Below are 15,270 nucleotides of genomic sequence, written 5' to 3'. Positions count from 1 at the left end.
CATGCGCTGAGGGAGGGTGCGAGGTCTCTGAGGAGGTGACGTGGGATGGGACTCACGGCTCGCCCGTTTGCCTACGGTCTGTGTTGGCCAGAGGACAGACACCTGTTCTGACACAGATGTGGCTGCCGAGCCCCCCTGCTGGCTTCAGTTTCCTCCGTGTTACAGGGGAGGCCTCTGCTGAAGGAAGAGAGGTGGTGGGATGGGGACTGGACAAGAGACCAAGGTCTGAAGTGTCTTTAAGAATGGAAGGGTTAGGGAGTCCGCCTGCCGATGCAGGGGACACGGGTTTGAGCCCCGGTCCGGGAGGATCCCACATGCCGCGGAGCGGCTGGGCCCGTGAGCCACGGTCGCTGAGCCTGCGCGTCCGGAGCCTGTGCTCTGCAGCGGGAGAGGCCACAGCAGTGAGAGGCCCGCGTACCGCAAAAAAAAAAAAAAAAAGAATGTAAGGGGTTGCTGGACCTTCAGGGCTGCTGCCCTGCTCTGAGAGCCGGCCTCCTTGAGTCAGTTAGTAGAGCTACCCATCAAGGGCGTGTACTCGGCAGTATTTAGCAGCGACGACATCGGATGGCGGAACCGACCGGGGACGAGCTCCTGCAGGGCCAGAGTGACGGAGAAACAACCGACCACAAAGCTTAGTGCCAAGTAGAAAGAATGGCAGGGTTCAGTCAGGAGACTAAAGCCACCAGGGCCCGGGCGGCCTACTGGTCTCAGCAGAAAGGGGCCCAGAATGAGGAGGGCAGGGGCCGATGCTTTGGCGGGCAGGGGGCGGGGGGGGGGGGGGGCGGGCGCGCGAATTTCTCACTAAGACCAGGTAGCTACCAACTCAGGAGGAGGGAGGGGCACGGTTAGGTCTGTCGGAAAGTGTCTGATACACTCGTCTTACTGAATAGCACAGCAAGATACTGGTCTTGGGGCACACGTCAAAGTGCCTGATGAACTCCGCAAAATTCAGACCCAAGTGGAGACCACGGGTGTGCTCTAATATGAACGTTAGTGACCGAGACTTACATTTTCTAACAACAGAATATTCAGTAGAGCCTGCGCGTTCCCTCCTCAGGAGTACGGATTGGGAATTTGGACTACATGTCCAAAACCTCTCTACTATCCTCCCTTCTCAATTCCATCAAAGTTTTTGTAAGAAACATCCTTAGAAACGTCTGCCTTATCCTCCTTCAAGGAGAAGGGCTGTAACTTCAATGTCTTTGTATCCACAAGAACTAACCCACACATGGTAGGAAACAGATTCCAAAAAGGGAAGCAACAGAACGTCATACAAAGAGCTAATACCCACATCAGTGCATTCCTAAATCCAACATTCTTTCTTATGTAACCCTGAAGTCCTCACCTGGGCTTCTGAAGTTTTTGTTTGTTTTGAGGGGGTGTTGTTTTTGAACTACATTAGATTCTGAGCTCACCGCTATGTCCCTGGCAACTCATCAGAGTTCCTTACTACAAGGTTCACCAGCTGGAACCACCAAACCATCTTTAAGGCTGTCTGTGGCATCTTTATTTTGCATTAACAAAGATACATCCTGGCTCCACAGACGAGCTTAGAGAAAATCCTTGCCTAGTAAAGAAATTTCATGGGACTTCGTCACATGGAAACATTAAATCATCTTTCTGCCTACTAAAAGCAGGGCAGAAACACACTTTAAAGAGCAAATAGGTGAGAAGAGTCAAGAAATTCCAAATTGTATTGTCACAGCATACAGTCCCCGAGTGTGTTCTTCTGTACTGTTCGCTCGTCGTGTTATCTGAGACTTCCCAATGCAAGGCTGAGCTTCCCATGAAGAGATTCTGGATCTTCGATGTACTGGTATCAACCACAATGCCAAGGCCCCAAGAAATACGTGGTCTAAGCTGGGTGGATTCCACACAACTTTTAAAAAGAAAAGAATTGGGCTTCCCTGGTGGCGCAGTGGTTGAGAGTCCGCCTGCCGATGCAGGGGACACGGGTTTGCGCCCCGGTCCGGGAAGATCCCACATGCCGCAGAGCGGCTGGGTCCGTGAGCCATGGCCGCTGAGCCTGCGCGTCCGGAGCGGCGGGAGAGGCCACAGCGGTGAGAGGCCCGCGTACCACAAAAAAAAAAAAAAAGAATTTGTCAATCTTACGAAATTTCATCGTTTTTTTGTTGTTGTTGGCAAGAAAATTCCTTTCCAAGTTCAGATAACCAGTTTTTTCTTCCTCCTTCTTCCCACTTATTCTCCTCCCTAACACATATATACACAATCAAACACTTCATGTTTGAGGCCAATTTCACTGCAGGCAGAACCTTAACATTTTCAGCAATGATCTGTCCCTCACCTGCATGACCTGATAACCTTGGCAATGAGCAAAAAGGGCCATTTACTTCTCTGAAGTGTAAGGTGCAGTTTGAGCTAGTTTTAAGTACTAGGAGGCCAAAGGAAAAAGGAAGTATTTCTTCATCTTTCCTGCTTTTATCACTGGTTCGCTACAAAGGGATAAACAGCTTAAGAAATCAACGGTGGGGAAAATGTCTGTTGGCCATCGCTGGACTCTTGCTGAAAACAGAGAAACGTGAAATCTGCAGGAATCACTTCTCCTACTTCACGCTTTCTGCAAACACTATTCTCAGCAATGTAACAGGCTAATCACACCACTGGTGAAGTTATTTGAGGCCAGTTCTTTGTTTTATAGAGAGCAAATGCACATTAGAAACTGTTCTGCAACAGGTTAAAAGTGGCTCTCAGATCAATTACCAAAATCTACCTTTACTTGGTTACCACTTAGAGTTGCCACCAATGTGAATGACAGGGTAGGGGGGACCTGAGCACACACACAATTTTTAAAAATTTTTTAGGTGTAATGCAAATAACTATACCTAACATTCTTTCAGAAAACAAAAGAAATGCAAAACATGCTCAGAAAACAAGAAATCAAGTTATACTTTTCATAAGGCACCACCAAAATCCCTGGTAAATTAGAGTCCATATTATATTTAAGTGTCTCACTAACAGGTAAATAAACATGTAAGAGAATAATCAATAGGTCTTGAGGCTTACAAAAGACATTCCTGTTTAGACATCTTGGAGTATTGCAAAAGTAAGAATAAGCAGGACACATCTTTAAAAACCCGTCACATCCTTTCCCAGTGCACATCATTCGTTGCATAGTGGTGACTGGATACGATCCAGACCAAGAGAAGACTAGAATTCCAAAATATATTAATATCCATTCTTTCCTTCTCATGCTGTAAATACTAAATGCCACGGCACATCCACATCCAAAGTAATGATATGCCTTAATTAAAAGCAAACAAAAAAGTGGGATTTCAAAAGGTAAAAGGCAAACCAATTGCCGGCTTTTAAAAATTTATACTTAAGGACGTACTGCAAAAGCAACTTTTTACACACATATGAAGCTAGTTCATATGTATACCTTTACTGAACCTGGTTACGTGTGGGTCTTTGCTTAATTTTCCCACAATTTTCAAATCCCCCTTCAAATTGCCACTTTCTCCTTAAAAAGTGGATAATCCCTCCCTCTGAAAGAAGGGCTTTCTCAGTTTTCCGTTTCACCCTCCTACTTTAAGCACTGGCTGATATTCACACAAATGTACTGTAGAATTAAAATATTGCCAAGTAGGGAGTTTCTCTTATACCCACTGAATTGCATCAGAATCTAAAAATTAAGAGAAACAAACAAACTGACATTTCTTGGACGCGTGTCAAAGACAAAAGTAGAGAAGTGAAGCACAGGTGAAATCGTTCTCATCTCACAGGTCAGCCCTCGCTGGGGTTTTGATTATTCAAGTACATGGCGGGCGACCCAGGTTTCACATCTGCCGTTTCAATTATCTGAAGCGTGACTTGCAGTAGCTGTTGTTCCATGATGCCCACGTGTGAGTCAGGAAGAGCTGGGAGGCAGCAGCTCGGGAAGGAGCCTGGCCCTGCGTCTCCACACATCTCTGCAGGGTCACTACAGGCAGCGAGGCCAACCCCGGCTGGAGGGACCACAAGAGAGCTGTCGTTGCACTTGCGCGGTTCCAAGGACCTACTCTTGACCTACCAGTTTTCATCTTCCTTCCTATAACCTTTGCCAAAATGGTTTATAATGAATGTGGTGAGAAATACCTTTGAAAGAATTAACGAATAAGTTAAAGAACGAGTGGTGCAGAACTGCGACTCTGAGGAGATAGGAAGGGTAAAGAAACATTTTAAATCAAGTTTTCATATGAAATGGTACAACACCGCAGAATGGAGTTACTTTGTAAAATAAGTACTTTCCTCTAAGTGAAAAAACATCGTCATTTCTTTAACAGATGAATCTTAGTTCACTAATTACAAAATTACACATTTCTATATTTTTCTTTTCTCTTTCTTTTTTTAAACTGTCTCTCATCTGTTCTCAACCTTTGGTCTAAATGGTCAAAAGTCAGACCAAATCCTCTGTGACTTTCAAATAAATACAGAAAATCCCACAGTATCAATTAAATGATATATTTGAGTTTCAAAATGTCAGAAGATAAACAGGGAGCTATTCGTGGTTGGAGAAGATAAACAGGGAGCTATTCATGGTTGGAGACTGCCTTGCGTTTTTCTCTCAGTCAAGTATGCAGGCAAATACCTATTATGAACATAAATTATTCCCTAAACAGCCCTCTATCCATCCACCACACTCCAAGCAGCAGAGCACCTTAGCTGTCTTTCTCAGCACCTCATGCCCCTCCACTGATAGCTGAGGAATGAAGGAAAAACAAGATATTTTAAAATGTATTCCGGGCAGCCATCACTTAAGACTGCATTCAATTTTTAACCCACAAGCACTTGAAGACTTTTACAGAGAAGACCAAACGGCAAAAAACATTGTGCTTTCTTCTATAATATCAACCAGATGAAATTCTTAACTAAGTAGTAATATCTTTATGTATTGAGAGACTGGCAAAATGATAACTTATGAAACTGATTACTTAGTTACCTTGTACTTTCCATTGAAATCTTAAATCATACACACACTTGAGATGAGATTTTAAGACCCATGCACACCAACACTTATGAACCTCTTAACAGGTCAAGACACTCAAAACGTTATATGATATTAAGGAAGAAATGACTAAAAAATAGGTAGTAGAACCGTAGAGAAAGCATTTCCAGAAACTAGATTTTATAGGAAAGGTTTTGCTTTTTTTAGTAAGATGCCTTTTGAGTTAAATCTCATACCCACGCAAACTGTGACTGGACAGTACATTTCACTTCTAGTTACTAGAAGACATTTCTTTAAAAGAGATCGGGGCACAAAGGGAAGACAAGACTAAAAGCTGCTCTCTGGGCCCACCCTGCTCCCCCCTTTTAAAAGGAAAACTGATGAATTTAAGTCAAACCACAGATCTTTAAACCAAAATAAAGGGACACAGGATAGTGAAGACAAAACACCATTTTTAGTTTGTTTGGTGGGTTTTTGGGGTTTTTTGTCCCCCCCCAAAAAAAATTAGTCCCCTTCTAATAAGAGTTTCCATACAGCTTACCTAACACCTTCACAAGAACACAGAACACAACAGGAGGGAGGAGAACACAGCACCGTAGTTCCAAACTTTCACGTACAAAACAGAACTACCATCACAGATACAGTATGACCAGGTTTCCCCACAGAAAGGGACAAGTCCCAACACACAAACGAAATATAATTACCTATTTGAACAAAACCAAGATGGAAGATCTGGTCAGGCTAGGATGGAGAAGGAAGTGCTAACTCCTTGTACTACAAGGAAGGAATGGGATTCCTTTATTAAAAAGCAAGACGAGAAAGCAAGCCCCCAAATGGATTTTTGATGCTGAAACTCTGTCATAAGCTGCTGGTAACAGTGTGTGTGTGTGTGTGTGTGTGTGTGTGTGTGTGTGTGTATATATATATATATATATATATATATATATATATATATATATATTCATATATGTATATTAAAAAAGGAAAAATAATCTATTTATAGAACAGTCAGTAGTCAGAGACATTTAGAAAAAAGTAAAAACAAGTCCTTTTTTCTTTTTTTAAAAAATGGATTTACTAAAACAACTTTGTCACCCAGATGTACTCTAAGCCCACGTCCTCTGATGAAGCCACGTGCTGTGCGACAGCATCTGCCGCGGGCCACGGTCAGAAACGGCCAGTCCTGGAAACCACAGCCAGTGGGGGCCGGGCTGCAAGGCAAGAGTTGTTATTTGCTGGTCTTGCTCGGGGCCATGCCTGAAGCCTGGTGGCACCTGGTGCACTTGTGAATGAAGGGTTCCCCGAAAAGCAGGCACCGCTGTGGCTCAGTAAAACGTTCTGACTTGTCTTCTTTGCTACCGCAGAAGCCTGGATCCACGTACCTGCTCTTCTTTAAAATGCAGACCCAAGGCAGCAAGACTTCTCAAAGCCAAAAAAAGGCTCCTTGCCTTGAAATAAAATCTCTTCTTCCCAGAATCCAATCTAGTCAGACTTCTGAACTAGATGCCATCCTCCTCCTTAGGAAGATGAGGTGATCTGCCTCTCAACTGGGGTTTTCTTCTTGGTACAGACAAGCACATGGAGCTGAGGTCTACGGGCTGTGCCACCACCCATGGCCTCTAACAGGACTAACTTCAGCCCTGGCCCTCTCCTAGCTGGATGTGTAGGGCGTCAAATGCCAGGGCAGAGTGGAAGGAAACTGCTACTCTACTCCTCCCCCACTGGCCTAACTAAGGAGATCCAAGGGATCAGCACCTCTGGGTGGCGCTGGCTGCAAACCTCTAACTAGTACCAACTGGCCAGAAGCCGCGGCCTACATGCCCTGCCAGCACACCAACGCATTAATGCCAACCAGCCACCCTAGCGCTCAAATGTCTGGCCTTAATGTGACAAGCAATCTCAGAGGAGACACGAACTGAAACACTGGCTGCTGGACCAAAGCAGACACCCTCGGCACAGATGTGCTGACAGAGAACGCAGATCCCACGTCCATGCAAAGAGGAAGTCGGCTGGGAGGACTTGCTCAGAAGGCCATTCGTCTTTGGAAGCAACATTCTGAGTGGATGTAAACCACTCTACTGACTACGGTCTCTGTGTGGTCCGTTTTCCCCCATGTCCCAAGCTAACCCAGCACCTGCTAACTGGTCTCTTTAAGGTCCTCCACTGGTAGCTTGTAGCTCATTATGAAAGAAGGAGGTGCTGCTGGACCTGGGCTATCTGGCCCCTGCTTCTTTGCACAGTTTGTACAGATGTAATCTTCATTTTCAGCCATTTCTGGAGATACACCCACACAAACTTGGTGAAACCATTCATCACAGCCACCATCACATTGCACCCAGTCTACCTGTTGGAGACAAGATCAGGGAATGTTTAGGTTACATACACATTAAGCCTGGAATACAAGCAAACCAAAGAGCTTTCTTGGCTTAAATGATAGCAAATAATTGGGATGCCCAGAGATAGACAATGACTTCTTACGGGGTTATTTTTTAAAGAAAGAAGCTGGGAAGTTAATACCCCCAAATTATTTTTTCCATAATATGTCCACAAAATTAGGCCTCTTAGGTACTCCATTACCTCATAAATACCTGGGGCTCCTAGTGAGGCAGAAACATGTTTGAGAAAATCTGACAAAAAAGGAACTTCTAATAGAGCAGCCAAGTAGTTTTAGCTAATATTAACAATCTCTAGGCTCTAAGACAATGCAAGTATCAATCAAGAAGAGTACAACAATGTGAAGGCAATCCTGTGTATTAGCTTTATTTCAAAGAGATAAGCCAAAGTACTAAGAGCATTAAATACCTTTTTAGAAAAGCAGTCACATAGGCCACTTTTTAAACTAATATTTTTTATTCTTCTCTTCTTCCGTTACAAATACAACTCCCTATAAAAAGTTAGCAAATATCAGAGGTCAAATCTTACAAATTAGCCAATTAAAACAGTCAAAGACACAGGTCAACAGATCACTCTGAGGTTTCAAATTAAAGTCTGGGTAACTGACAGGTCGGTGGCAGCTCGGACCCTCCAGAGAACACTGTGATTACAGGAGGCTAGAAAAGGACTGTTGTTTGCTGACTTTAAGCCTGGGGCACACAGTTAACAGTGAGGTGAGCTGGGGCTTTCCTATTTGGCAGCTGACTGGAGTCGTTTTTACAGCTACGCCACTGCGGATTAGGACCTTTAAGATCAAAGAGCTGCTTGCCCTTCTCTCCCCAGTGCAGAAGTTGATAACTTCACTAGCAACGAAGTCACTTACAACAACGAGCTTTGCCAGAAAACAGGGCAAAGTATGGAGTATGAAGGGATCAATTAAGTACTTCAGTACAGCTTATGGGAAAGAACAGAGGAAGGAGGTTTGGGCTATAGGGAAATGAGTCTCAGGAAAAGTGAGGAGTTTTCAAAATCTGTCCGTATACTATAAAACTTATCAAAAGTGTGATACTCCTGGTTAGTAGTTTCCCGGTTTTTAGTAAAGGGTGGGAGAAATCATCTGTCAAAATAATCTTTTTGCTTTCACCGTTCCTAGAGTTCTTTTGTAAAATTTGAGGCAAGTCACTTAATCTCCCTAAGGCCCCATTTCTCCATCTGTAAAATGGAGATCAAATCTTGCTCACAGGATTATTTAGAGGATCAGGTAAAATAATGTCTGGCAAGACACCTGGTCCCCAGCCTGGGACACTGAAGGCACTTTTTAAGATCACAGTCTCCTGGCTCCACTCACTGTCCTACCTTCCACAAAACATTCTGCACCTTCAAGTAACTGCCTGCGGCACTACTTGCGTCAGAATCACCTGTTGCGTCTGTTAAACGTGTAGCTGAAACCCAGCCCAAACCCACAGACTCAGAATATCTTGGGGGACAAACCAGAATCCTGCACTGTGACCAGCTCCCAGGTGATTCTTAAATATTCTAAATTTGACCATCGCTGGCACTACGTGGTCCTGCTTTCTGTAAGTTCGGAGTGACTTAATTACTTCCTGACATAAATTGTGGTTTTGTTCTGCAATTGTTTGTGTGATATTTAGCTTCTGAAGTCTGTGCAGTGAAGAAAACAACTGATCTAAATGTCCCTGCTGTGGCAAACTGTCCTGGAGACAGAAAAGGGAGACAATGACTCAAAAATACAGATGCTACCAGCAGATGAAGATTTATAAAGTGCTAATCTGACAGGGGGTGAGCTCAGCCCAACTGTCCGGCTATTTGGAGCTGATCAGCGGAACTGGGAGAGCTGTGCTTCTCTGGGCCACCCAACCTGGAGGTGCCAACCTGGTTATGACAACCCTGAGTCAACAGGTAACTACTCCTGCCTCCAGTTATCTAACCCAGTCCAGCCCCCACCGGGTAAGAGGTTACCAATTCACCACTATTTGCTGCCGAGAAAAGCGGCCCCATGTCTTTTAGAATCTAATTGTGCACTACACGCCCTGGCTTCCGGTCTCCCAAAATCATATCTATTGCTGTCTTTCAAATAAGGAAGACAACATTTCCTTTTGTGATTTTGGCTAGAGGTCCATTCCTAAGCCCAGCTCTCCCACCATCCCAAAAAAGTATATAACTTTTCTTGAGATGCTATCCCAGCCTACCTGTTACACAACAATTTACCCTAATAATCTAGCAGGGAAAAAATAGCCCTCTTGGACTTCCCTGGTGGTGCAGTGGTTAAGAATCTGCCTGCCAATGCAGGGGACACGGGTTCAAGCCCTGGTCCGGGAAGATCCCACGTGCCGCAGAGCAAATAAGCCCGTGCGCCACAACTACTGAGCCTGCGCTCTGGAGCCCGCGAGCCGCAACTACTGAAGCCCATGCGCCACAACTACTGAAGCCCGTGCGCCTAGAGCCCGTGCTCCATAACATGAGAAGCCACCGCAATGAGAAGCCCACACACCGCAACGAAGAGTAGCCCCCGCTCGCCACAACTAGAGAAAGCCCACACGCAGCAACGAAGATCCAACGCAGCCAAAACTGAATAAATAAATTTAAAAAATTATTTTTAAAAAATAGCCCTCTTTACGAATATCTTCCTATCATGTTCATCTACTTACAATCAAAATCCAGTTCTACTTTTGTCCGGAATGTCAACTGAACCTGCAGACTATGCAGTAGACTGAACACTCAAGAACAAAGAATTTGGCTAACCGCATAGTAAGTTCTAATAGTCATTTCCCCTTTCAGTATTTCTGGGAGATATACTTATCAAATCAAAAAGAAGTAATTCCTGGAAAGCTTCACAGCAATGAGCTGTTCAGATATTAACTGATAAGACATTTAACTATAGTAAAAATAGCTTACTGGGTTTGGATTGGGGGAAATGTGTGCTTCAATGAGAAATATAATGTTAGTTTGGCATTTCATGTTTTGCTATATGGTTTCATATTTACACGTAAGAAAAAATATTTGGCACATTACATTTTTTGTTCATTTCTTAGCACATATTACTGCACTGGGAAAAAAGAAAGCCTCGTGATTTAGTGACAGTCTTAGCTTAGTTACCCACCTGAGCTCTTTTTATTTTGGCATTCAATCTCTTTTGCACCGAAGTTTCTTGCAAAAGCCAGATTTCAAAATTAAAACAATTTAATCAAGTATGACATATGTTCACAATCCCTGTGTATGTTTTTTTGGTGATCTTAACAGTAAGTAACCAACCCTCCCAGTCTGCCTAAGATTAACAGGTTTCCCAAAACACAGGAATTGCGGTGCTAAAACCAGGAAAGTCGCAGGCAAGTTGGGACAGTTGGTTACCCTATCATAACATCACCAGTTTGTGTGTGTCTCTCATTCAGGTAATCCAACCTTTGATTACCTATGCCAAAAGGAGATATGAATGATAAAGCCACTGATAACGCAAACACTTTTGCTGAGACAACTCTCCACAAAAATCTTTTAAAATCAGAGCGGCTGGGACTTCCCTGGTGGTGCAGTGGTTAAGAATATCCACCTTCCAATGCAAGGGACACGGGTTTGAGTCCTGGTCCGGGAAGATCCCACATGCCGCGGAGCAACTAAGCCCTTGTACCACAACTACTGAGCCTGCGCTCTACAGCCCGTGAGCTACAACTACTAAGCCCATGCGCCACAACTACTGAAGCCTGCACACCTAGAGCCCATGAGCCACAACTACTGAGCCCACGCGCCACAACTACTGAAGCCTGCGCGCCTAGAGCCCACGAGCCACAACTACTGAGCCCACGCGCCACAACTACTGAAGCCTGCATGCCTAGAGCCCATGTGCCACAACTACTGAAGCCCGTGCGCCTAGAGCCCACTCTCTGCAACGAGAAGCCACCGAAATGAGAAGCCCGTGCACCGCAACGAAGAGCAGCCCCCGCACCACAACGAAGAGCAGCCCCCACTCGCCACAACTAGAGAAAGCCCGTGCGCAGCAACGAACACCCAATGCAGCCAAAAATAAATAAATAAAATTTATTTATTTTTTAAAAAATCAGAGTGGCTAACGAATAGTAAAAGTGAGAGACAGAAGTTTATAAACATAGTTTCTCTTTATTTATTGTGCCAAACTTCTTAGGGAGGTAGTAATGGGTAAGGAAAAAGCCCATAGTAAGAAGGTTAAAAAAAAAGTAAAGAGAAAAAAAATCTATTTTCATAAGTAAGATTAAATATTTATTTCAATGCAGAAAAAATGTTACTTAAATATTAGCTTGAAAGAATTTGCTCCTTCAAATTAACTCGTTTTACTCTTGGTACCAATGAGATTGAATGAAAGTGGCAAAATTCACGGAGAAAAAGATTCTGAACCTTAAAACTAATTTTTTGAAAACAGTTCTTCATTGTTATTTTTAAAATTAATTTCAACTTGAATTTGATAATGATGGAAGAGATAGTTTGGGGTTTTTTTTAAACCTTTTACATTTTCTGATAATATTTTTCTTTTTTCTTTTTAAAACATCTTGAAATTGAAGCTAGGTACATTTAAGTAATCCTTCAAAGTTTTCTCAATCTGCACATTTTTAGGTAAAAATAATAGTAATTACTAGTTAGAATACATTTACCTAAATATAAATGAACCCAAGAAGTTGTGTGGGTTTTTTGCTACATGATATTTAAAGAACACAGACTTCCTTAAAAAACATTCTTTTCTTGTCATCCTTTTGCTCTGAAGATGCGTACCATGCATTAATTTGTTTTCCTTAGAGAAACACTATACTTCAAATTGAGAAAGCTGTAAAATTCTTTACCAAGTTTCTAAAGAAACACACCTTCCATTTAGTAAAACTGGTGTCAGAAACAGACTTGGAGAACCATAAAAATTGCAAAACAGAAATGATGGGCAAAATGTTTATAATCTGAAATAATTTGTTTAAAATTGAACACATTATAGAAATACATCATTCATATAAGTGTCTTTCATGTAGCTATTGACAGGTTAAGGCACACCTGCTCACCTGTGTATGTGTTCTGACAATTTTTGTACTAATCTTAACAAATTAATGTGTACAAATCTTTGTACGTTTTAAACAATAGACATTTTCTCTAAATATTCAGCTAAATCTACTTTTGCTCCATCAAAATGTAGATAACTTTCCAGACTCTTTTTTTCTTGGCCACGCCACGTGGCATGCAGGATCTTAGTTCCCCAACCAGGGACTGAACCCAGGGCCCCTGCAGTGGAAGCGCTGTGGAGTCCTAACCACTGGACTTCCAGGGGATTCCCCTTTCTAGATTTTTTTTTTTAAATACCTATAATGTTAGAAGTAAATCCCAGGGTTCATCTAAAAATAATGATCACATCTTAACACCTAAGTTGCATTTTTGGTTAACTAGTGCTTTCACATACAGATGATCTCACCTTACTCCTTGACCACGCTGAGAGGAAGCAGGACATGTGTTAACAATTTTATGGCAGATGAGAAAAAAACTGCCTGTAGCGTTTATATGCTACAGGAAAAGAACAGGGATAGTAGATGAACTGAACTGTATTTTAAATGCTGAACAGAGGAGAGGCGAGAGGTTATTAAGTGAAAAGGAGAAAAAAAGAGAAAGGTTCATGATGGATATAAACACTGTAGGAAGGATGATAGGAAAGCTTGAAAAAGAAACATATCCTGTTGCCAGTCCTCCAACTGCCATACAATTAGTTAAAGGAGGAAGAAAAGGGAGAAGGTCCTGCCAACACTAAGCTGCTAATACTTCAGACCCAAGGAGAAACTGCTAACCTGTCATCAGCCTCTTTAATAAACAGATTCAGATGAGAATAAATTCAAATGAAAGATAAAAATAATACACGCACATATAATGCATCTACCAAAATGCTTTAAAATATTTATAATATAGAAAAATACTTACGAAACTAAAGCAGATACAAAAGTGGACAGTATGACACGATATAAAACAAACTATACAGGAAAATAATTGGAAGGGAACACACTAAAATATTTACAGCTGTGGTCCTCAGAAAGCTGGACTATGGGATATAAATTTTACTATATATTCATTTTCCAAAAGTGAGTAGAAAACCTTTAATAAGTATAATTTAAATACGAGTCATTTAGTTTTGCACTGTGTTTTTGTACTTGCATCTCAGTTACCGGAGGGGTGGGGATATTAGCGGAGAGGACCTGGTCTGGGAGCCAGGGTTCTACTTTCGGTTTTGCCACTAATGAGCTCTGTGACTTTGGTCACATCATTTACCTTCACTCAGTCCTGGCTTCATCATTTGTGAAATGAAGAGGCTGGACAAGGTGACCTCTTCAAGCTCTAACAAGTATTTAACTGAGGAGGGAAGTAAGGGAATAGTGATGCAGCTGTGTTTATTCTGTTGATATATTCAAATTGAGGAGCTATAAAAATTCTAAACATCAAGTGGTATATGGAGATTATAAAATTAAAACCATGAATTTACTAATAATCTTGATGGGAACACTATAATAGATACCTTCAGCCATTTAATGAACTAGGATTTTTCATGAAGTCCATCCGTCTTTCTCAGAAGTTTATAACATCAATTATTACCTTAAGAAAGACCATCATATCCTTGCTAATATTTAGAATTCAGGGCTGACATTTCAAAAATAATACCTTTAAAGGTCTTTATTTTTTGCAAGAGATGTGAAAACAATCATATTCTATTTAGGAGAGTACACATAGGGCTGGGTGTGGATAAGACGCAGACCAAAAGGGAAGATTTAACCTCCTAGTTTTAGGTCTTCAGAACTGATCTCAATGCAATTTGCCACAGCTCTTAGGATACCGGCCCAGGACTTTTCGGGCCACTGTGGCTAACTGACAAGATGTCTAGTCCCCCGAGGCACCCTGCAGGGAAGGGACACAACTGCTCTGAGCCCTGCTGTGCCCACGCACGAGACACACCGCTCCTGGTACCACACAGCTTCTCTCTGCTCGGTCAGGACGATCACCACGTATACGATTTCTAAAACACAACATTTCTTCTACTAAGAGCCTCATAACTGAAAATGTTTCTAGAAACTGAATTAAACATGTGACGTCACAAGGCCAAACAGACCATCATTACCTCAAACCCAGGTGTGCCCGGCCGCTGCTCCACGTCCCCGCGCATACTTGGCGGGTACAGCTAGACTCACCTTGTCCTTGCAGGGCCTCTGGCAGTTCTGGGCGGCACACACAGCGTTCTCGTCGTCAGACTCCTCTGCTCCTGACCAGTCATATTTGGAGGGGATGTCCAGCACCTTCTTCTCTCTCTTCTTCTCCGAGCTCTCCTTCACAAGTTCAACTTTGGCTGCAGCAGCCTTCTCCTTCTTTTTCTTCCTCTCTTCTTCTTTTGCTAGTTTCTTGGCCAGTTTGTTCAGCTCTTTTGATTTTTCCGCACTTAATTTTAATTTCTTCTTTTTAGGTTTATCCATTTTCTTTAGCTCCTTGGACTTCTGTTTTCCTTCGCCAAAAAGCTGTTCTTTTTCTAGCTTCCGTTTCCGTTTCTTCTCTGAAGAGTCCTTTCCTTTTATTTTTAATGGTTTCTCTTCCATGCTGTCATCCTTCATAAGTATAAAATTAGAAACAATTTTAAAGCAAGACATTTAAAAACTGTTTTATCCTCTTACATGAGGTATCAGGAATAGGCAATTTCATAGAGACAGGAAATAGAATATGAGTTACTGGGGCTGGGGGGAGGGAAATGGGATTATTTAATGGTACAGAGTTTCTGTTAGGAATAATTTTAAAGTTCTGGAAATGGATAGTGGTAATAGTTGTATAATATTATAAATGTAATTAAAACAACTGAATTGTATATTTAAAAACAGTTGAAATGATAAATTTTATGCTGTGTACATTATACCACAATAAATATTCTGAAGCTATTTTAAGAAGGCAAATATAATATTCAAAGAAGA

General features: G+C 42.3%; 1 protein-coding gene across 1 annotated transcript in view; it reads right to left on the bottom strand.

Moving 5' to 3' along the window:
* Positions 1–5,994: 5,994 nt before the first annotated feature.
* Positions 5,995–15,270, bottom strand: part of KDM5A (lysine demethylase 5A) — a 78,695-nt gene continuing 69,419 nt past the window's right edge. The window contains exons 27-28 of the mRNA XM_082665375.1: positions 14,506–14,913; positions 5,995–7,289 (exon numbers count right to left, since the gene is read on the bottom strand). Coding sequence (XP_082521501.1) covers positions 7,083–7,289; positions 14,506–14,913 — 615 coding nt within the window. The 3' untranslated portion in view covers positions 5,995–7,082. The remainder of the gene's footprint in view (positions 7,290–14,505; positions 14,914–15,270) is intronic.

This window comes from Grampus griseus (assembly GCF_964374135.1).
Source record: "Grampus griseus genome assembly, chromosome: 11".
NCBI classification, from domain to species: Eukaryota; Metazoa; Chordata; class Mammalia; order Artiodactyla; family Delphinidae; genus Grampus; species Grampus griseus.
This window is presented reverse-complemented; position numbering and strand designations above follow the sequence as displayed.